At 40.7% G+C, this 21936-nt stretch overlaps 2 long non-coding RNA genes and 1 gene segment (V, D, J or C); 2 read left to right on the top strand and 1 right to left on the bottom strand.

Annotated features, from left to right (window-relative positions):
* LOC148815891 (Ig kappa chain V-III region MOPC 321-like) overlaps nt 1–14444 on the top strand; it is a 736297-nt gene extending 721853 nt beyond the window's left edge. Inside the window, 2 exon segments of the V gene segment in view lie at nt 11255–11289; nt 13896–14444. Coding sequence covers nt 11255–11289; nt 13896–14224 — 364 coding nt within the window.
* Nucleotides 1–21537, bottom strand: part of LOC148815890 (uncharacterized) — a 161791-nt gene extending 140254 nt beyond the window's left edge. Inside the window, exon 1 of the long non-coding RNA XR_016086043.1 lies at nt 21466–21537. This is a non-coding gene — a long non-coding RNA (uncharacterized LOC148815890). The remainder of the gene's footprint in view (nt 1–21465) is intronic.
* LOC148815892 (uncharacterized) lies at nt 1119–6836 on the top strand. Of its 3 annotated transcripts, XR_016086039.1 has the most exons (4): nt 1143–1211; nt 1514–2282; nt 4567–4923; nt 6285–6836. It is a non-coding gene; the product is annotated as an uncharacterized LOC148815892 (long non-coding RNA). The 3 variants fall into 3 exon arrangements; XR_016086037.1 differs by lacking the exon at nt 6285–6836 and having other exon boundaries at nt 1119–1211; nt 1514–1772; nt 4567–6046; XR_016086038.1 differs by lacking the exon at nt 6285–6836 and having other exon boundaries at nt 4567–6046.
* Nucleotides 21538–21936: the final 399 nt, after the last annotated feature.

Below are 21936 nucleotides of genomic sequence, written 5' to 3'. Positions count from 1 at the left end.
AGCCTGGATAAAGTGGTTAGAAAATGGATGAATAGATAAACAATTATCAGATCTTTCTGAAATATCAAGACTCATCACAATGTTAAACATACAACACTGGTGATCCTAATAACCAGAGGTATACAAATATAGTAGAAGCCCTGCTTTTTTCACAAAAAGTGATTTAAAAAACATTTTATCATATATTTATCATTTATTTTTGCACGCATGCTTAATTTGTATTTTGTCATATTGACAAGATGTTCAACTCCTTTTAGTTTAGAGTTAGATGTTTCATGTCCTGTGCTTTTTAACTGTGTCCTCAGGTTAGCTCTCTCATTTCTTAATGCCTGACTACAGGGATTATTGAGTTTCAGTGCTGGGCCTCTGACACAGATAAAAACACATTTGTGTGTGTCTGTCTCCCCCTATAGGTGTTTCTTGCAGCTGCAGGTAAAATAACTTGGACCACTTTCCCAGATGGCTGCACTTTGCCTTGAAGACACCTCAGTGCCCCTCAGTGCCTTTCCTGTCACTCTGATTGTTGAAGTGAAACAGTCCTTTCACACTCCTTGTCTGTTTCTACAAATCAATATCCTCTACCTTTAGAAATTCAGTAACTAAAGAAAGTTTCACCATGCTCCCAGAACTTCTTTTCAACATACAGAAATATCTTAAAATTGTTTAACTGCCCTTTTTTAAGAAATACTGCCCATTTACTGTCTGGCTGAAAATGAGAAATGGAATATATTACCAAGCCAGTGAAGGAAGTAAAAGATTTTTCTTTAAGCGGACAGGCATTGTGATCTTGAGTAATTCTTTACTTTAGATGCTAGATGTCAGTGATATATTCTTGTTCTGTTGTTAGGTGCTGTTAGGTGTTTTTTTTTACTTATAGCACTGCATTCTGTTTATTGATATACTGTATAGTGGAGAACAGTTCACTCTGCCACCACAGAGCAGAAAGATGCACTGAGACAGAGCGGACCAATAAAATACAGATTCACATAATCCACAGTTTACTATTATTATCATTAATCAAAAGGGTGACTTACAGCACATGCAAATTGTTTAGACCACAAGCCTGCGTGGTTTGCATAAAGGGAGTCAGACAGTTTTAAATCTGAAGACTCATCACCACTCTGACATTTTTTTCAAATCAGGAAAAGACATCAGCCATGGTGTCAGTCATTTCAGTCACCTGGATTATTTTATTCTACACTTACTGTATGGTGAGTCAAAGAAATATTTATCTACATTTAGTTCAAGTAGATAGGTGCGTCAGCATGCGAAGGCTGCAAAGGAACAAGTTAAAGGTTTATTCCATGCTGAAGAGAGAAGAAAGGAAACACAATGTTTCGGCAGTGGAGCCTTCTTCGGTTGTGAAAAATGTGTTTCCTTTCTTCTCTCTTCAGCATGGAATAAACCTATTAATTGTTCCTTTCTCTACATGTGTTTTGTATTTTCACTTAAATAAATATTACAATAAAATGGGATCTGTCTGATACACATTGTTTCTGTGTTGTTTCTGCAGGGACTGATGGTGAGATTACAATGACTCAGACTCCAGCCACACTGTCAGTGTCTCCTGGGCAGGATATCAGTCTCCAATGCAGCGCAAGTCAGGATATAGCTGGAAATTAATCTGGTACCAACTCCAGGCTGGTCACAGTCCTAAACTGCTGATTAAAGCTGGGGATGGGTGATTTGAGTTTCCAGTCGGGTTTCCAACTTGATTTAATGACAGCTGATCCAGAACTGTTTTTACCTTCAAAATCACTCCAGGACTTCAGGTGGAAAATGCAGGAGATTATTATTATCAGAAGTATAGAAGCTTTCACAGAGTGATACATAATAATAAGGAGAACAAAGCGATGCAATTAATAGATGGGGATTATTAGGAGGCCAACAGGGAATTATACTAGGATGCCAGGGTAACACCCCTGCATTCTTCAAGAAACACCATGGGATTTCTAATGACCACAGAGACTGAGGACAGCAGTTTTACATCTCATCCAAAGAATGGCTCCTTTTTACAGTCTGGCATCCCCATCACTATACTAGGGCATTAGGACCCACCCAGACCACAGGGTGATTGCCCCCTGCTGGTCCCTTTAATACCTCTTCCAACAGCAATTTTAGTTTTTCCCAGGAGTCTCCCTTCCAGCTACTGACTAGGCTCACACCTGCTGAGCATCAGTGGGCTATCAGTTGTGAGTTGCAGGGTGATATACTCTTCTGGAGACTGCGAAAGGACACATACAATGAGTCAAACTGCCAACCAGTCTTTCTGCTTTTTTCAGGTTGGCATTTTGGCTCCTTCTTGCTCATACTCTTGCTCATAATCCATCTCTATCTCATTAGGAGTGAATCTACTGTGAAGTTAGCCTGTGTTACTGTACATACTGTACTGTACGTCCTCGGTTCGTCTCGTACATCTATATGTAGGATATTCTTTATTTTACCACTCCCCACCAGATTTATTCAGTTGTAAATACTTAGTAGTTACAAATGAGCTTCTAGATTCTTGTTCATTCCAGTGTTTTCTAACACAGAACACTTTGTTCATCTAATTTCTTTCCTAATATTTGCTTTCGAATACTGTATGTAAGGCTGTTCACTTTCACCATAATCTCTTTGTTTGTTTCATCCTCTTTTTCCTTTCACTTGAAAGGGGAGTTTGATCTCTTTTTTAGATTTTCCTTTGCTTGACTGGATTGTTTTTACATAGCTCAGAAATAAAAGAGTTAAAGAGCAGGAAAAACAATGTCTTACATCAGCTATTCCCAGATTTCTGCACATCATTTGAACATGATCGTCATACCTGACTTCCCCAACTTCCACAGCAATACTAACTATGGGAGAAAGCTGTCCTAGAAGATATCCTTACTTGGAGCAGGGGAGGAGTGCTGGTGTCATTCATGGCTTTTCACCTCTGCTCCTCTTGGGAAGAGTGCCAGCCTTAAGCCTAAAACTTTGGCCTAAAAAGCACATCACTCTTCAGCCCCTTCCTCATTCATAACTGAGCTTCAGGTCCCTCTCTGTGTGCACACTCTATGATGGCCCTTAACAATGACCAGGATTACACAGCCCATTCCAGGTACACTTCAGTGTAAATAACCTGACCTGAGAAAGCCTCTTGCCTTTGCCTCCGGACTGTGTTCCCTGATCTCCCCTCAGCTCTGATCTCTGTGTGTCACTTGACTTTACCCCTGGCTTTTAACTTGACTGAACCTCACCCTGTCTCCTGATCAGCCCTTGTGCGTGACTACAGCGCCTCCCCAGTGACCCCCCACTTGTTTCGTATGCTGTGGTTACCAGCATCCTGCAGGTCTACCAATCAACCATGACCCAGGAAATTCCATGTGAGCTGTGACCTGTGGCTGATGTGAGAGCAGCCCCTGACACAACATGATCCTCTGATGAAACTGTCAAGATCCTTCCTAGAATGTGTGCTGGACGTCACCCAGTTGGATCAGCTTCTGCACCATGACTGAATAGCTGATTATAGACCCACAATGCAGTGAAGTGAAAGGGTTTGTTAGAACCTGATGGATCATAATGACTGTGTGGCAGCTCCTTTTTATTTTACTTTCACCTGAGAAAAATCTGAAATTGAAAGCATTTGTTTGTTATGCTTGGTCTGGAAGAATCTCCATTTCTCTGTCTCTCATTCGTCTTCGATGTCTGGGCTCTTGTGCAGAAGCCAGGTGTTTGGTGTCTCTAACCCTCCTGGCTGCCTCACACACCTGCTGAAAGGGAGCCCGAGTGTAAATGGGGAGGATTGCCCTCTAACACAAGATCAGGCTGCAGTTGTTAAAAGTGAAAGTCTGGGAGGATGAAAGGCGCTGGAGTGTAACGCTCTGTTAAGCTCATGCAGTTCCCCCAGCACAGCATGAGGCAGCCTGAGAGGCAGAGCTGGGGAAGGTGAACAGGGTTTCAGCTCAGGGCTGTGAAGGGAGGCAGGTGAAGGCAGCGACCATCTGGCTGTGTGGTTTCTCTCTCTGCTGCTGCCCCGAAACTGACTGTCAGTCTGCTGCTCTGTGATTGCAATCCCACTCTTTTCATGTGATTGTCTCTTTGCTACTGTTCTGTGATTGTCGTTCTTCCTTCGTTCTGTGGTTCTGCCAAAAGCAAAACAGACTAAATTAAACTTACAGTTTCAAATCTAATTTTAAGGTAATTTAAACAAATTAAGCTGAATTTCATGGGCTTCTGAGCAGCAGTGTTGTGTCATTTATCTGTGAAATACCATGTTGGCACTGAATGTGATTAATTCTTTCTCACTTTTTGTTGAAACGTGAAATGAACTAACTTACAGTATGTACAGTAGGTGACAATGCTAAATGATTGAATGAAGTGTGTCTATTATGAAGAGGCAAGTTCAGCATATCATATTAAATGAACATTGTATATTGTATATCATATTTTTCTGGTTTATAAAAAGCAATCACTTTGTAGTAGCCTTAAAACAGAATATTTTATTTTTGAAATTTTAAGGACATTTTAGATTAGAGTTGGTTTTCATTTTTCTTTATGTTAAAAGTATGATATATATCTGACTATATTGCAAATGTGTCCTCACAGCTCTCTGGTCCAGGGGTGCCTTCTGCATGGAGTCTGGATGTTCTTACTCTGATCAAGCAGGATATTTCCTTGTGCTCCAGTTCTTCCCACCTTCCAGAGCCCAGCTGGCTGGGATAATCGATCTCTGCAAGTTATTGCCCCCGTCTGCTTGTATCAAAGTGTCCTGTATTGGACTGGCATCCTAGCTGCTGTCCCACCTTGCGCGAAGTCCTCCAGAATAGACTCTGGACCAGGAATAAGAGACTTTCTGATGATGGATGGACTCAGATTTGTATGATACAAGAACACAACTACACAATGCATCTGATTATCAGACATGTCTGTTGTGGCGCTGGAGACTTCAGCCTTAGATGTACTGTAAGTCTTAGTAATAATTATTTCAGTACTGTACATCGATAAAGTTTCTAGTCAAACACCACAGAAAGAAAATCAAGTTAGAATAAGAAGAACTGAAAGGAAGACATTGACAGTGGAGGGCTGGGAAAGAGCAGTTTGGTGCAGGTTTTGGTACAGCTGCGTACGAGACTTCACACCACTTTATTTTCACTGACACAACTTTTTGATTTATAATTAGAATTATTAGATGTCTTGATAGGTACAGAAGATATACTGTAGTGCTTTATTGGGCAATCTGTGTATGTAAACTAATATATGTATATAGAAGTGCTACTGCGGGCAGTTAATTGTGCAGTTTATGCCCTAGATGGGCTGCTGGAAAAGGACTAAGTGCTGCTGTATGCATGTATGTTGATCTCCCTATTCAGATTCCTCACTGGGTGACTGTTTATAACCCCATCAGCAGCAGAACCATGAGTCCCCCCAATAGACTGGACTCCAGTGGTTTGGTGGTGAGCAACTGTGACAGACAGTAGGGGGCTGGGCTTATTATTAATTTTCTGGCTCCCACCTTCCCAATCCCACACTGTTATGTGGCTGAGGAGATTGATGTTTCATTTTCTATTGGTTTGGAAGCAGGAAAGACTCAGGAGGGAAATAATGTACAGGCCGCTACCCTTGGGGGGGAAGTCTATCCCAGACATTGCCATGAAGCTGCTGTGCATCTTCCTGACCTTTGTACTGAGAGGTCTTGCTAGAGCACCTGAACCACAAATCTGGACTTATTTCCCCAGGTGTTGGGGAGGTAGGGAGGTACCAGACCCAAGCTGGATTTCCCATTCTCTGACACATGTCCTGCAAGTTACAGCACAGATAAAAGCATTTTAAGATCGGATCCTATTGGTGAACTTTCCCTCCGAGATAATGTATCAGTATCCAAAAACTAGAATATTTTGTCATGCCTCATAAGGATTGGCTGAGCATTTTAACAGCAGCTCAAACAAGAAAGGTGGGGAAACACACTTCCTCCAGGCTTCTGTGCACTGTTCACAGAGACTTAGGCTGGGATTGTGAACGCATGTGTCAAGCACTCCACTCATCCACCCCCATATGATAAGATCCTCCATCTGAGACTGAAGAAATGAAATTATATCTTTGTTTCACACATTGAATTGATTTATTTATGCTTTTATGATCTCAGTATTCTAAATGAGGTCGAACACGTGTGAGGGATCATTTTAGCTAAAATTTCCCTCAGTTCCTGTGTGAAATGTATCTTTATTTCTTTATGTCTGGTTCTCCCAAACCTCTCATTGCTGTCCTACGCTAAGAGACGATGTGCCTCTTCTCTCCAGCCTCACTCCATGTTGCTTTTCTCCCAGGTGACACTAGGCCCTCGCTGACATCCTGCCCCCCTCCAGCAGGGAGCTGTCGGAGAAGAAGTTGGCCATGCCGCAGGGTCTGGTCAGCAGGGGCTTCCTGTCCGGCTGAAGCCTGTAGTGGACAGTGGACCAGCAAAGTCACCAAGACCCCCGGCCTCCTGGACGGCACTGGCCTGTACAGCTGGGGCAGCACCCTGACACTGTCAGAGGCTGAGTGGTCCTCAGTGGCCACTGTGGTCTGTGAGGCCACCCACAGCTCCCAGACTCCCCTCTCAACACCCCTGAAGAAATCCGAGTGTACGGAATAGCCCAGCCCGGATTCTCAGCTTCATTCCCAGATTAGAACTGCAGATAGTGGTGTTTAACTATAACCTGTCCATACTGTGATTCAGAAGCAGAGGGCTCTCACCCCCTCGCCTGTGTGGCCCTTCGTCTTGAGCCAGTGAGCTGCTTGTGTTAGACCCCTCTCATAGTTCTGCTCATGTCTGCGTGTGGAAATGGTCTGTTGCTGCAAGTGACACAACAGTCAGAGTAATAAAGAGTTTTTGGATCATAAGCATCAATGTTCTGACTATTATTGACAAACATTTTGTCTCATATTAGACTCCTGTAGCTAAACTGGTGGAGTTACTAATGATTTATTCTTCAAGATTCATCTACTGCTGGGGATCATTTTTACACAGTGTGCTAATGAATGGAGTTTAGAAAAAAAGTTCAGGAGGGATGACAAGAGCCAAGTTCAATCAGACTCAGCTCTCAGTAATTCAAAATCACCTCTGACGTCACTTCCTCACCTAAAACATTATAAATACTGTATGTGATCCCCTTATCTCCCTCTCATACATCTTTTTACAACACTCCTCCACACCATCTCTACCTCTGCAGCTGCCCCTTGGTCACTCCTCACTCTGCAGGGGGTCCCTGCCTCCCCGTCCTCTGGCCAAAAGGACCAGGACGATGAAGCCAAATTTTCACTGAACACTCCAGAAACCTTCTTGGGTGTTATTCCCTGTGGATATTCCCTTGTGTGTGTTCCCTGTGGTAAATGTTGGCTATGATACACACTCACACTCGGCTCATCCCAGAGTGAAGACTGACCCTCCGAGAAGCAGATTAAAAACTAATTACTGTCAAATGTGTGCTGCTGTACGGGCTACTACCTGTTAATGCAAATCATTTTAGGTTAGTGGATCACTAACCTCTTGGGATAGTAGATCAGTAGATCTGTAGATCAGTAGATAGTAGATCAGGAATCTGTCATTTACATGTACGTGCTAAAAGCTCTTCCTTTAGCCAGTTTTAAAGAATGATATGTGTTTTTGAAATTTGATTGTGTCTGATGTTCTTCAGTGTGAATTGACCCCAGACTATACCCCAATTTGCAATGTGACTCAAGGGATCTGAGCCACTGTTTTGTTCCTTTTGTATGAGGTCATTACAAGCACCTGAATGAATAAAACATCGCAATATTCACAGATACCCTGAAAAATACACACACCTGTCTTCACAAAATTGCAGTGAAAGAGGTGTCAGACAATATTTTTAGAGCAGCAAAGAAAACATCAGCTTTGCTATATAAGAAATAGGTTTACAGAATTTTACAGTGCAATTTCTTCCAACTTGAGAAGGCTAGCCTGTCTGGAATACTACTTATGTATGATTCATAAACTGAACATTAATTAAATCCCAACCTTTCCAGTTTTAGCCTTGAAACTTGAGAGTTTATCATTTTTCCAAACAAGGATTCAAGGATACAGGAAGAAAGCAGGAGACAGCTTCTTTCACAAACAATTGTGAAATCTATCTTGATTTTTCACATTCTTTGTTTTTTTCGTAACACTGAATATTTATCTTGATCACATTTTTTTAAGAAAATAATTAGTTTCCATGTGAGAAAAAATATAGCTTTTCAACACATCATGTTGTAACATCTAGTACATCACTACACAGTATGTACACATACAAAATAGAAGATCAAGCCTTTTACAATCTCTCCTCCAAAAACAGACGGTATCAATTGAAGTTCACAGACAATGGTTCTGCAGTCTAATATGTGATCTTGCTGTTTTAGATAGTGAGGTTGCCTGAATGGCTTTTTACTGTTTGTAATCTGTGGTGCATTTAATTACTGTTATTTCAACTGTAGCCATAGTCAACAACCCATGTTAACACCTGTGTGTGCAATTTAAGAAGGGATTCGATGTGCACAGTTTCTGTGCTCTTGAAACACTGGCACTGGGCAGGAAGGCTGAAGGAATGTAAGATATATATTAATTGGTAAACCAGGCAGAAACCAGGGGGATCTGTTGGGAGAATCTTCCACTTCAGTACTCCAGCCTTACAAGGGTTGCTTGTGTTCTTCACGGCTCTTACTCACTTCACAAGGGGAATGTTGTTTTGTTGGTGGTGTGTTAGGATAGGAAATGGAAACAAAGTGCCAGGATTAGGAGTCAAGGCAAGATCTGAATGAAATGCAGAAAGACACTGACCATGACACAGAGGAGGAGTCTTTCAAAAGAGTCTTAATGGATTATGGATCAGATTGATAGTCCAACCAGCAGTTTCTTTTATTCCTCAAATCTTCTTTAGGTTCAAGGAGATTTATCATTTAACAAGAGCAAATGATAAAAATTGACAAAATTTGTCTTGTGATAGAGGGTGCTCATGAATTCAAAGTCCATGTTTATCCAGGATGAGGAATTAAAGGCAATTTCCTGACTCATTAACTTGTGTAAATGGGAAACATCATCAGACAAATACAAAGGGAGACATCATCACAGAGTCCTGAGATCTTGAGATCCTGCCTCATTGGGTCTTTGGGGAAAATGAGATGAGTCTTTGACACACGGCTTCTGCCCTTTCCTGCTGGACAGTGTGAGCAGGACACAAGATAGGAGAAGATGTTGGGCTGAAAATGTTTCTAACAGAGGAACAGGAATTCTGGACTTTCCATAAATCATGGAGTGACCTCTTTCTTGATTTAGAACTTCTTGACATCCTGAAGGATATTACAAAATCTTCAATGATCCTGAAACTCCTTGGTCCACAGTCCATTCATGACATCCATCCATTCATCAACTGCATTCTTTACTGACCTTTACATGGAACTGAAATCAACCTTTCATATTTGGAATGTGTGGTCTTTGGATGATTTTTTAAACTTTCTAGAGATTCATTACTTTTATTGCACTGTGGATTCATCTTGGAACACATTTAATCACAATCCTGAGGAAAGAGACAAAGGTATGTTAAGTGTAAGTAAGTCACATGTGAATCAAGAATAGTCTATGATCAGAAATGACCTCCATGTGTTATACAATCATAGGACAAATTAGAAACCTTACTTCCATTGTGTGTTGATGGTTCTACACAACAGCTTATATACAGTTTCGTTTCAGGAAATATATAGAACTTGTTTCAGAAGGCAAAGTCTTCTAAAATTAAGGTAAATGACACAAAGAATAGAATCAAATGTTGCACAGTGGAGAAAGAAAAGGGAATCAGAGATTGGAAAGATAAACTTCACAAAAAACAGAACTATCGAACTGTGTGTCCAAGTGTCTTCAATCCCATTAGTGTTCACACATTACAGCAGAGACAGCAACACAAAATTCCTCTGTCAGACTTGGGGCAAGAGTTAGTCATCAGACTCTACTAAAACTGCAGCATTGCATCTAGTGGATATACTGTGTTGCACAAATTTCAGATTACAAATGCTTCTGTTAACAAAGACAGATTAAACAACCTTGATTTATATATATACCCAGAAACCTTTAATTTACAGCTTACATTCAGGTCTTGGGTTCAGGCAGGTTTAGTGACATTTGGGTTAAATGCAAAAACAGGTTGGCTTTCAAAGTCTTGTTTTCCAGTGAACAGTTTGCTCCAGTCTTCTGAACTCTAAATAAACCAACATTTCCTCTCTTAAAATTGGTCCTCTATTCAAAAATACTTTGTTCTTTTTTTCATTGTCATTTGCTACATTTAACCTCTAAGCATGTATGATTCCTTTTAAAAGATGAGGAGAACATTTAACTGTTGTTAAATGTTCTCCTCATCTTTTAAAAGAGAAAAAGCTATGAAAAGAGATTTTCATAGCTTTATGTGAAACATAAAGCTATGAAAATCTCTCTGTAAGTGTCCTGCATTTCATCCAACATATAGCCCTTGTGTTTTGTTCTTGAAAATAAAGTGCATTTAAAATTGTGATAGAGACAAATAATATGTTATAATTACAAAGGTGAAAGAAAAGCATTATTGGCTGTAGGCAGTGTGTGGAAGAGCAGGGTCTGCTCTCTGCAGCAGCAGGAGGTTTTTGTACAGCGTCTGTATGGCAGTGAAGGACTGTGGTACACTTTCGGACAAGGCACCAAGGTGGTGGTCAAATGTAAGTGACTTCTCTTCTTTTATTCAACTCCACAGGCTTGTTTGACTTTTCAAACGTTTTTATGATGTTTTAACTGTTATTCTGTGTTCTTTGTGCCTCCTGATCTTGGTCATTCTTAACCGATGTACAGTGCAGAATATTTATGGTTGAGGAGGGAAATCTTGACAGGACAGAAGCTGCTTCAGTCGAGCTTCTTCTGCGGCATTTTGCTCTCTCATGGTCCTCAACGATCTTGGGTGATCCAGTCTTCTGGGCTGGTTTGTGGAATTAATGCTGATTCTTTCACAGGGAAACGAAGCTTTCAAACACTAACCTTCTTTGTAAAAAGATCTAAATGTAGAGTTTGAGAGTTTTTGGGGGCACTTAATGAGAGAAATAAAAGAGGAAAGACTCAAACTCAGTATATTTATTTCTAAAAGAGGTATTTTAAACTCATCTGAACTGCAGCACAGTAATATCATCATGAACTAAACTGAGGTATTAAAGTATAGTGATTACAGAGAGCAGGCAGTGCACAGGAGAGCTGGGTGCTCTCTCTGGAGGTTTTTGTACAGCCTCTCTATGGTAATAAAACACTGTGGTGGACTTTCGGGCAAGGAACCAAGGTGGTGGTGAAATGTAAGTGACTTCTCTTCTTTCTCTCAACTCAGCAGACTTTTCTTGTCTTTTCAAATGTTTTTATGATGTTTTAACTGTGATCCTGTGTGCTTTGTGCCTCCTGATCTTGGTCACTTTTAACTGATGCACAGTACAGAATATTTGTGGAAGAGTAGGGAAATCTTGACAGGACAGAAGCTGCTTCAGTCGAGCTTCTTCTGTGGCATTTTCCTCTCTCATGATCCTAAACGATCTTGGGTGACCCAGTCTTCTGGGCTGGTTCATGAAATTAATGCTGATTCTTTCACAGGGAAAGGAAGCTTTCACACACTAACCCTCTTTGCAAAAAGATCTAAATGTAGAGTTTGAGGTTGTTTTGAGCACTTAATGAGAGAAATAAAAGAGGAAAAACTCAAACTCAGCATGTTCATTTATAAAAGAGGTATTTTAAACTCATCTTAACTGCAGCAGAGTAATATCACCATTAACAAAAAGAAAGGTATTAAAGTATAGTGATTACATACTGTAGAGCAGGCAGTGCACTGGAGAGCTGGGTGCTCTCTCTGGAGGTTTTTGTACAGCCTCTCTATGGTAATATAACACTGTGGTGGACTTTCGGACAAGGAACCAAGGTGGTGGTGAAATGTAAGTGACTTCTCTTCTTTCTCTCAACTCAGCAGACTTGAAAGAACTGGAATTATTACATTTTAGCAGTTTAGAATCCTTAAATTCTCCTGCAGCCAGACTGTCCTGTAACATTATACTTCAGAACCTGCTTACTTTTGAATCAGCTCTAGCCCTGTCTCTTCTGTGACATGTCCAGCTGTAATAATCACAATCACCCCTGTGCTGTGTTCAGGTTGGCTTTCAAAGTCTTCTCTGAACTTTTTGTTCAAGTCTTCCGAACTCTAAATTACCCCCAGCTTTTCTAGTGGTCATCAATTCAAAAATGCTTTTTCTAGATGTTCAAACAGGGAAGAATGTTTCCATGTCAGTGACTGAAATCTGTTTTATTGTTTTCTTATCCTTGTATTTTGTGCCAGGTTGCTAAAAATAAATCAAGATCAGGCACTTCACTTACAAAATTTAATTTTCTATGCAGGCTAAAAACAAACCGCCAAAACTCCACTAATAATGGTGTTCCTAATACTAATGAATTCCTATTGCCAGTCAGATTTGACATTAAGACTGCAGTGAGTCTAATCACTGCAGTTCACGTTCAGTCAGGACTGGTGAAGAAAACTGTTTTTTTTTCTTTTATTGTATTTACTCAGCAGAGAAAAAAAAACCTCTTTAGGCTCTAAAGTATACAATTTTTAATAATGATATTGATAGTATAATGCACTGCAGTATGTTCATATTAATATATTAATATACTTGCAATCCCCAACTGCTATCTTTAATTATCTATAAATAATCAAGTAATGATCAGATGGGCTGATGAAAAAATAGTATTTGAGAACGTAATCAAAAATCTTTTATACTTTTATGTGTAGAAATTAATGACTTCAAATGTACTAATCAGCACAGGATCAAAAGAATTGAAGTTATTTTATGAACCTTGTGAAAGTATTTTAATTTAAATCTTCAGGTTTTGTTGCAGCTGTTTCTTCAGACACATTTTCCTCTGCTGTGCTGCTCAGTAAAGCATGAAGTGGAACACAGATGACAGACCTACTGCAGTTGTTTTATTAATAATGCCTAACGATAGTATTAGACTTTAATTTATATACGAACTCAAAAAATCATTTTAAAGTGCTTATACACTACAGGCATGTGTGTTTACATGATTCTTGTCACATTTTGTAACAAATGAAAATTATTCCAGCACTACTCAAGTCCAGACCAGCATCAGCCGGTGCTTTTTTCAGTCTCAGCTAACAATTACCTCCACAGCTGAAGTTTAGTTTACAGCGCAGAGAAGTGACACTTGCAGTATAATGTTTAATAAGATCCTGTGAAGTGATATGTGTTGCAGATATATTAATACATGTTGTCTTTAAATTGAGAAGATTCTGCATTGGCTTATTTCAAGTCTTTCATGCAGACAATCCTCCTAAAATAATCACTATTTGTTGATTCTGAATTTCAGCAGCAGGTAGAATGGGGAGTTAGTTCCCTTGGTGGCTCTGTCTAAGTGTCAGTGAACTCATTGGAAACTGGGCTGGCTGATTCAGCAGACCTGTTCTATCTGTATGAGAGGCGAACAGGCTGCTCAGGGTCATAGCCTGGAGTCCAGGCTGGTCCAGGACACCTGGTGCAGAGAACTCAGGCGCCACAATTCCAGTGATGAGTCATCAGAACCTCAGAAAGGCTCCAAACAAGCACAGACCTGTCCTGTTCACTAGGATACTTGTAGCACATTGATCTAAGGATGTCAAGGGGCTTCTTTGAAAGCATTCTCATTTATAATAAGTGTAACTTTAAAATATATGTATTGATGTTAATTGTTGGGTTTCAAAACTACAGATACAGGAGTAGAAGGAAACCTGATCTTTGTTTAGAAGCACATGTGGTGTTTCTAGGAGTCCCAAAGTGCGGTGTGTGTTGTCAAAGTTAGTGAGGCTCAGTCTTCTGCTGTACACCAGTCCTGACTCTCTTCCCTGCTCTGTCTCGCTCTCTCCTAGCTGGCGCCACCGTGAAGCCCACAGTGTCGCTGTTCCCCCCATCCCCCAGTGAGCTGTCCGCCAACTCGGCCACACTGCTCTGCCTGCTCAGCGGCTACTCCCCCGAGGGGGCCAGCGTGGAGTGGACGGTGGATGGCTCCAAAGTGACCAGCGGGGTCCTGACCAGCGCCGAGGAGGGAAGGGATGGCAAGTTCAGCCGCAGCAGCTCCCTGAAGCTGAGCAAGGCCGAGTGGGAGGCCAAGGAGGAGTACGTGTGCACGGTGACCCACGACAACTCGCCGGCCTCCTACAGCGTCCGCAGGAGTCAGTGCACGGGCGCCGCGGCGTGATGCTGTCCTGGGAGAAGAGGGGAAGAGCCGCCCTCCCCTCGGCCCCAGTGTGTCTGCAGATCCTGTCGAGCCACGCAGCAGCTCAGTAGCCTCGCATGTTAGTCTCAGCCTCCGGCCGTCACTAGAGCTTGTCTGGTAACTGGTGTGTGTTTGTGTAGTCTAGGACATTTTTCATTGTTTGTTTCGCTCTAGATGTTCAAATAAAATATTGAAGTCAGAATCTGGAGTTGTGTCACTCTTTGTATGCGTTTGATTTTCTGAAAAGGAATATAAGATCTCCGGGTTGAGAAAGGCCCCAGTTTGACCCTGTGGCACAGAGAGCCTCCATATCAAAGGCAGCTGGCAGCTCTTAACTGAAAGACAGGGGGTCTTCTTATTAAAATAAAAATAATAATTTAATTGATTTACCTGACATCTTCATCATCAAAGATACCCAAAAATTAAAGAACTTAAAAATAATAATAATAAACTTTATTTTATATAGCGCCTTTAAAGGTGGCTTCTCAAAGCGCTTTACAGAATGACAACAACAATAAATAAAAAGAATACACAAGATAAAACACAATTACAATATACAGAGGAGACCGTGGATGGTGGTACTAAGTATAGTAGGAGCAGAGGGGTAAAGAATGGAACCAGTTCAGAAAAGGCTCTTCTAAAGAAGAAGGTTTTGAGTCTGGATTTGAAGGAGATTAGAGAAGGTGACTCTCTGATATCCTTGGGAAGAGAGGATATCAAGTATTATCATACAGTACATAATAATATATAATATACATTATATAACATGATAGGTAGAGTGGATGGATTAAAAAATCTTCTTTAACGGGTTATTATCAAACAATTCAGTGACAAAAAGTAGTGCAGCACAAGGGACAGAGACTTCAGTGAAACCGCTGGTCAGCTTGATGCAGAGTCGAGACAGCAGGGGCCTGAGGAGGCTGGAGACACACAGGTGTGTCTGGGGATCTGGCTCCACCTCAGGAGTGGACAACCAGCAGCACTGAAAGCTAGAGAGCAAAGAGAAGCAACAGCTGGGCTTGAACAGAGAGGAGGGGGAAGAATGAGAGATTATATATATTATATGTGTATTGAATACTGACACTGTGAAACTTTTCACATTACTGTGTGTTGCAAACTGAGCACTGACACGCTAGGATCTACAGTATCACAGTGTTTTCAGATTAACAATTGTTTTTCCTGCATAGTGACAAAAAGAGTCAGCACACAATTCTGTGCTTGTCCTGCCGTTACTTGTCCTGTTTCTAATCTTTCATAGTTTGTATACGTTTTGCAACATGCCTTTGCATTTCACATCTATTTATCTAGTAGTAACATTTACACACCCTGTAAGCATATATCACCAGAATACATGTATCACATCTGATATAAATCAGAATAAGGAATATGGTCTTATAATGAGACCTCAGGCCAGCTCAATGGAGAGTCAGGCAGCAGGGTCCTGAGGAGGCTGGAGATACCCAGGAGTGTCCAACAGGAAGCCAGTTGGCTCATCTTGCTTATTTGTCAGTTTAGTAGCAAATTGAATCTAAAAGTTTGCCTGGACTTTTCTTAAATGTGCCTAGAGTTTGGGCCTCAACCACCAGGATAATATATTCTAGATACCCAGAACAGTTTGGTTACAACATCAATTTTTATTTTCCATCCTGTATTATTTCCGTTTTAGTTACTTACTTTGCATCCTTGTTTGTCTTCTGAGTGTGTAAAAGTCCCTATGTTGAATCTGTCTATAACCCATAACAGTTTGTATATCTGAAACAAATCTCTCAATTTCCTCTGTTCTAGTCAGATGAGATTTAGCTCCTTTAAGTTGTCTGTACATGACAATCCACTGAAACTAGAATTTATTATTGTTGCTCTTCATTTAACTCTTTCTCAGACTGCATTCTCCTTTTTGATATGTTGCCTAAAACTGAAAACAGTTTTCTAAATGAAGCCTTAGAATTGCCTTGTAAACCTTGAGTATAACCTCCCTGGAATTAGATTCAACACTTCCTGCTCTACACTCTAGCGTTCAGTTTGCTTTACTGATTCCCCACATTGTCTGGATGAAGACATAGAACAATTTACCAGATCTCTTTTGTGTGTAACATCCTGCAGCCCAGACTCATTCATGCTAAATATACACAATGTACACAACATTTTCCTCCTACCTGCCTGTGTCACTGTGCACATAACAATGTTAAATTTCATACTAGGTGCCTTCCCAATTTCTGATTTTGTCTTTAAAGTCTTATTTAGTTCCCTGTTTCTGTGTTAACCACTCTCTCTCTCTAGTTTGATAACTATACCTGAAGCTGATGTTTATATGGAACAGGAAGATGATGGGCCAAAAACTCATCCTTGAGGTACACCACTAGTTTCATCTGCCCAGATAAGTGTGGCACCCCTTAAGATTATGCACTATGCGCTTAAGGCTATGAACATTATGTTCCCTGTTAGTCAGTTACCAATCCATATATATAAAGAAAGTAGACCTGAACAGTGAATTTTGCAGTGCTGTGAATGTTTTGTGCCTTGACCATCATGAGTTCTGTTGCATTTCACTCAGATTTCAGAGAAAGATGTCTTTGTTCCTTCTTTCCTTTTAAGCCATGTGGTGTTTTGGTCTCTGGTCCATTTTGAGCTTCAAGGTGCATTTTCACTAAACTCTACTGGACACTGTTATTGTTTTTTACTTCAAGTTCGCCGCTTAAATGTCTAGTCACTTCAAAGCACATAAACAACAAACCAAATAAAAAGTGTTCCTAATTAATTCAATGATTAGTGATTAGATCAAAAAAAATTCTGCAGATCTAAAGGAGCTACTTGCAAATGTTAGTGGTAAGAATGGGCAGATGATCATCCTCTAACTTGTACTTGTAGCTTTCTCTTATAGACAGTCCAACAGAAAGGGCTCAACCGGTGAAGGCACCTTTTGGAGTTCAGGCTGGGCTCTAAAGAGCTGAACTGAATCTATGATATCATTTACTCACTACCATAACTTAAACACAGACACAGACACACTCACACCAGGGCCAATCTCCCATAAGCCAATTAACCTGACAGTATGTATTTGAACTGTGGCAGGAAAACAGAGCACCCAGAGAAACCACTGAGAGAATATACAGACTCCACACAGACAGCACCCCACGTCCAGAATTGAACCCAGGACCCCAGTGCTGCCAGGCCACACTATCCCTGCTATCGTTACCATAAGTACAATTTAACAGAGTCTTCTAATAAACTGTCTCACTCCTTCCAGGACCCAGCTACTGTCTCTTTGACACTACCTGTGCTGAATCTACAACAGTCATTTCCAAAACAGTCAGTACCTACCATCAATCTTAATTTGCAGTGTGTGAGCACTGGCCTTTTCCTAGGGATCAGCCTTTAATGTTTGTGAGGATTTTGGGGGGTTTTCATCTTAATTATTTTAATTACCATGCTGTACTGTGAATGGCCAGTGTGAATATTAATATTAATCGTGTTAAAGTCTTTAAAAACCTCAGAGGGAACTGCACAGTATTCTAAGTGCCGAAGAAAGAGAGTCAATTAATCTATCATGAAGGGATACGGGTGATGGTCTGTGAGACTGGAGCTGCCTGCTGCTCTCTGAGAGACTCTCACACCTGCAGCTGGTCTATTCCGGGAGCGCGTCGGTCACGCTGGGGCACCTGCGCAGCTCGATATGCAAATCCTCTCGGCAGCGGTTTCGCTTTCTCCTCCCCGTCTTCCAGTTTCACAGCCAGAAATAGCCCGGGGGCGGCGGGGCAGCGGAGCGCGGCCAGGGAGATTTGCCTGCCGCGGCAGAGAGCCAGCCGGGCGCACAGCGTAGTGGTTTCGGAGAGCCCAGCTGTCTGAGCCACAGGCAGGAGCTCAGGAGGAGGAGCTCAGCTGCGCTGTTCAACTCTTTGACTACATGAGAGACGGAGAAACGAGAGGTGCTGTAAGGGTGCACAGATATTGAATTCAAATTTCTTGATTAAATGTAATTTTCTGACACTGAAGATTTCTGGAACTGTCAATTACAAAAGAAGTTCAAGTAGGGAGCTGCGACAGCATGTGTAGGCTGCAAAGGAACAGGTACAGTAAAGGTTTATTCCAGGCTTAAAGGAAAAGAAAAAAAGACATGTTTCAGGTGAGAGAAGAAGGATCCACAGCTGAAACGTTGTGCCTGTTTTCTTTTCAGCATGGAATAAACCTCTACCTGGTCGTTCACAAAGATATTTGTTAAAATCTGACATATTAATAGAATAATACAGATTGATTAGTCTAAATTCCCACCAGAAATCTTAATTAACAGTGTGTGAGCAATGGCCTTTTTCTAGGGATCATCTTCTAACATTTGTGTAGATCTTCTGTGATTCCCCATTTCATTGATTTTAATTACGATGTTTTTATTTATACTAAAATATTATGCAAGTGTCAGACTCTGAATGTTACTTATTAATCTGTAGTACACAGATAATATATCATATCTAGCAAATAATTTACTAATATAACTTCATTTACAATTTCCTACCTGTAATTTTGAGCATTAAAATGACATGCGCTTTAATTGCACCCAGGTTTAGTCTGAGTGCTGTATGAATGTTGGTAAACTGCTGTTTTTACTGTATTGATGAATGATGACATCAGCAATAAGAAACGGTTTAAGAAACTGAATCTGCCTGGGCTCCTGTAAGATCAGCTTGTAAGGCATTAGTTTTACTTTTTTAGTTTGTTCTCACACTGAATCTAGGATCCTAGCCTCTTTCTTAAATACTACAGCATCAATACTTTGTGAAACGATTCATACTGGACACTATTTACTCAGTGTTTATTACTCATCTGGTGTTGTTTCTCTTATTAAACCGCACCCAGTTGTGAACATCTGTGTGAACTTTATAATACATCTAGTATATGCCAGTATAAACCTTATAAAACATACAGTACATACCAGATAGTATACTGCTATATAACCTGAGAGCTGGACATTTCTATCTTAATTTTCACTATAAGACTGGAGAGGTCTGTGTGAGGGATGAATTGCTCTTGAATGGGGGCAGGGTGATTACCCAACTCAGAAAAACTTTCCAGGGGTTAGGTTACTTAGACATGATGTTTTTACATGTTTTTATTGGAAAGATGCAGTTTACTTTTGTCAGAATTCCAGACATACAGTAACATTGAAGCTGCTGTATTTTGGAAATACCTCCCATGTTTATGTTGTCTCCTTGATTTGAGAAAGTGTTACTTGCTGGTGTTTTGTACACATTATAAAGATGTAAGCATGTTATCTAATCCCTAATCATTGCAGCCGAATCGGGCCAAAGATGTATTTTGACTTTTTCAACATTCCCTGGAGTCTACAAATTAATTCAGCCACGTGATATTTGTATATGATTTTATACAAAGTTGCAGCTTTTTTATGATATCACCACATGTTTTTCCTTGTTCCTGTCAGCTTGTTATGCTCCAATTGTCTTTATGCTTTCTCTAAGGAATGTCACCACTTAATGTTTGTACAGTATCTTGTGACAGATGGATCTTGTGGTAGTTTGGGAATAATCTCTATGAAAAAGATGACTTTAAGCCTGTCTGTTGAATCTGTCTGTACCGATCACAGCAAAACAAAAGAGATGTGCTGAAGTCAGAGGAACTAATCTAGGATAAACTGTGGCAAAAAATGAAAGATGAACACAAAGCTTAACAAAGCAGAACAATGTTCAAAATATTGTGGATACATACAGTATGTGATCTTTCAGAAAGTTTTTTTTATTTAATTGAATGTGGAAATTATAATATCTCTGCTTTCTCAGGAAATGGAGGTATTAGTAATGTAAAATGATAACTTGGACATCCTACCAAGTATTTTACCTGCTGTAAATACACGTACAGTACTGTACTGTTGCGATAATATTTTACTGCACTCACTGGGTAGAAAAAAGCTATTATTCTTGGAAAACAATTGCAGTGTTTCAGATTGTGTATGACTGTTCCAGCCTGTATTAAGATTAATGTAGTTTTGAAGCTGAGGTAACCAACTGCTATTCTTTGTGCTGGAAGTGACTCAGCAGAGTTACCAGCGGTGGCAGGAAATGGTAGGAGAATTGAAGGAGAGTCTTCAGTCTGTTCACTTGCATTTTAAATGCAGTATATACAGTACCTTATTATACACAACTAAGACTCACATCACATAAATTACAATCCACAGGGAGTTCTGGGATAAATAAACCTTTATTTTTCTGTCTGCTTCTCCTTCAGCTGTAATTGAACTTTTTACAGTTTACTGTTGCTTTTTTAAGTAAACTGTCAGAAGTTGCATTCTGATTTAAGTTGTACATTAAATGCCCGAATGTTGCACTTGTAATAGTAACAATCACATTTACAGTTTTGCACTTAGATAAAGCAATAAAGATATGCTTTAAAAGTAATATGTGTCATTGGATTTCTTGTTCAATTAGCAGGAAAATATTGTGATTGCACAAAGACAAAGTAAAATACAACAGAAATGCGGACAGTGGAGCACGGAAGCGTACGGAGGCTTATTATGATGAAATATCCCATTTATAGGAGATAGCATTGCGTTTATACAAGAAAAGTATCTCGTATATACGAGACATGTATTGGTTTTACACACAATAGTTCATTTGTGAACAATGGTGCCTACTATATAAATACTGAATACAGCATTGTACTGTATATTGTAACGAGACGGGGTCAGCGAGGATGGAGACAGGAACTCGGACTCTTTTAAAACCACAGTGCTTTATAGTCGACGTGCGTCCGGCTCAGCACCAGCAACAGAGAAAGTGAGAAAAGAGAGGTACAACACTCTGGGGCCATTTTGTGTACAGTACGTGGTATAGAGTGGTAAGTGGGTACAGATATAAAAGGGGCTGCAAAACTGGGATAACTATTTACAGGGATCCCAGCAACCTATCCATAGTGTACACCCGTTCAGAATGGTCAGCGGCACTGGCCAGTGGCTGTCCTAGTCCCCGCCCTGACCACTACCACTACTCCCGTCCTGCCCCTCGCCACGCACCCCAGCCGGGCGCTCTTCATCCTTGATGCCAGGCGAGGACGCCTCAATATGAAATAATATTGTCCAGTGCAAAGTGGCATTGACTTAAATAACAGCAGAACATTTCCACACTCCTCCTTTTGGAAAAAAAAAACAATCTAAAGGAACACGTGTTCTGTCTTTTGTATTGTAATGCTTACGGCCGACAGGTACTGTGTAAGAGCTGGCGTACCAGAGCAGGTGACGTCACCGCCCTTCCCTGTGATAGCAGGACTACAGCTACTAGGCTGTGGAGAGATCTCTCTTTAGCTCACAGGGCTAGGTCACTGCAGAGAGACACAGGAGTCCTGGGTTCAAGCCCCCGACGGTGGGGGGGCCGACCTAATGCGGCAAGGGTGCCCGCCTGAGCCCCCGTTGTGTTACAATAGTAAGACTTATGCCAAGTTTTATCGCTGGTAACAGTAAACGGAACGCCAGCTGTGTGCAAGCTGTAATACGGGTTGTGTGCCGTCCTGGAATTCTTTGTCTTTTTCAAAAAGTTTTTGTTTGGCATTACCCTGTCTCTGTACACATGCACATCCATGCAAACGGACACAGAAATATTGTTTCTTCTCCCATCAAAATGCACTTTTCCTACATTTTGCTGTGTAAATCCAAATTCAAATCATTTGATGTCAGCATACTGTAGTCTAAAAGCTTTTAA

Source organism: Atractosteus spatula, chromosome 24, assembly GCF_055471065.1.
Source record: "Atractosteus spatula isolate fAtrSpa1 chromosome 24, fAtrSpa1.hap1, whole genome shotgun sequence".
NCBI lineage: Eukaryota > Metazoa > Chordata > Actinopteri > Semionotiformes > Lepisosteidae > Atractosteus > Atractosteus spatula.
The sequence above is the reverse complement of the archived record's forward strand: the minus strand, read 5'-3'. Positions and strand labels throughout refer to the sequence as shown.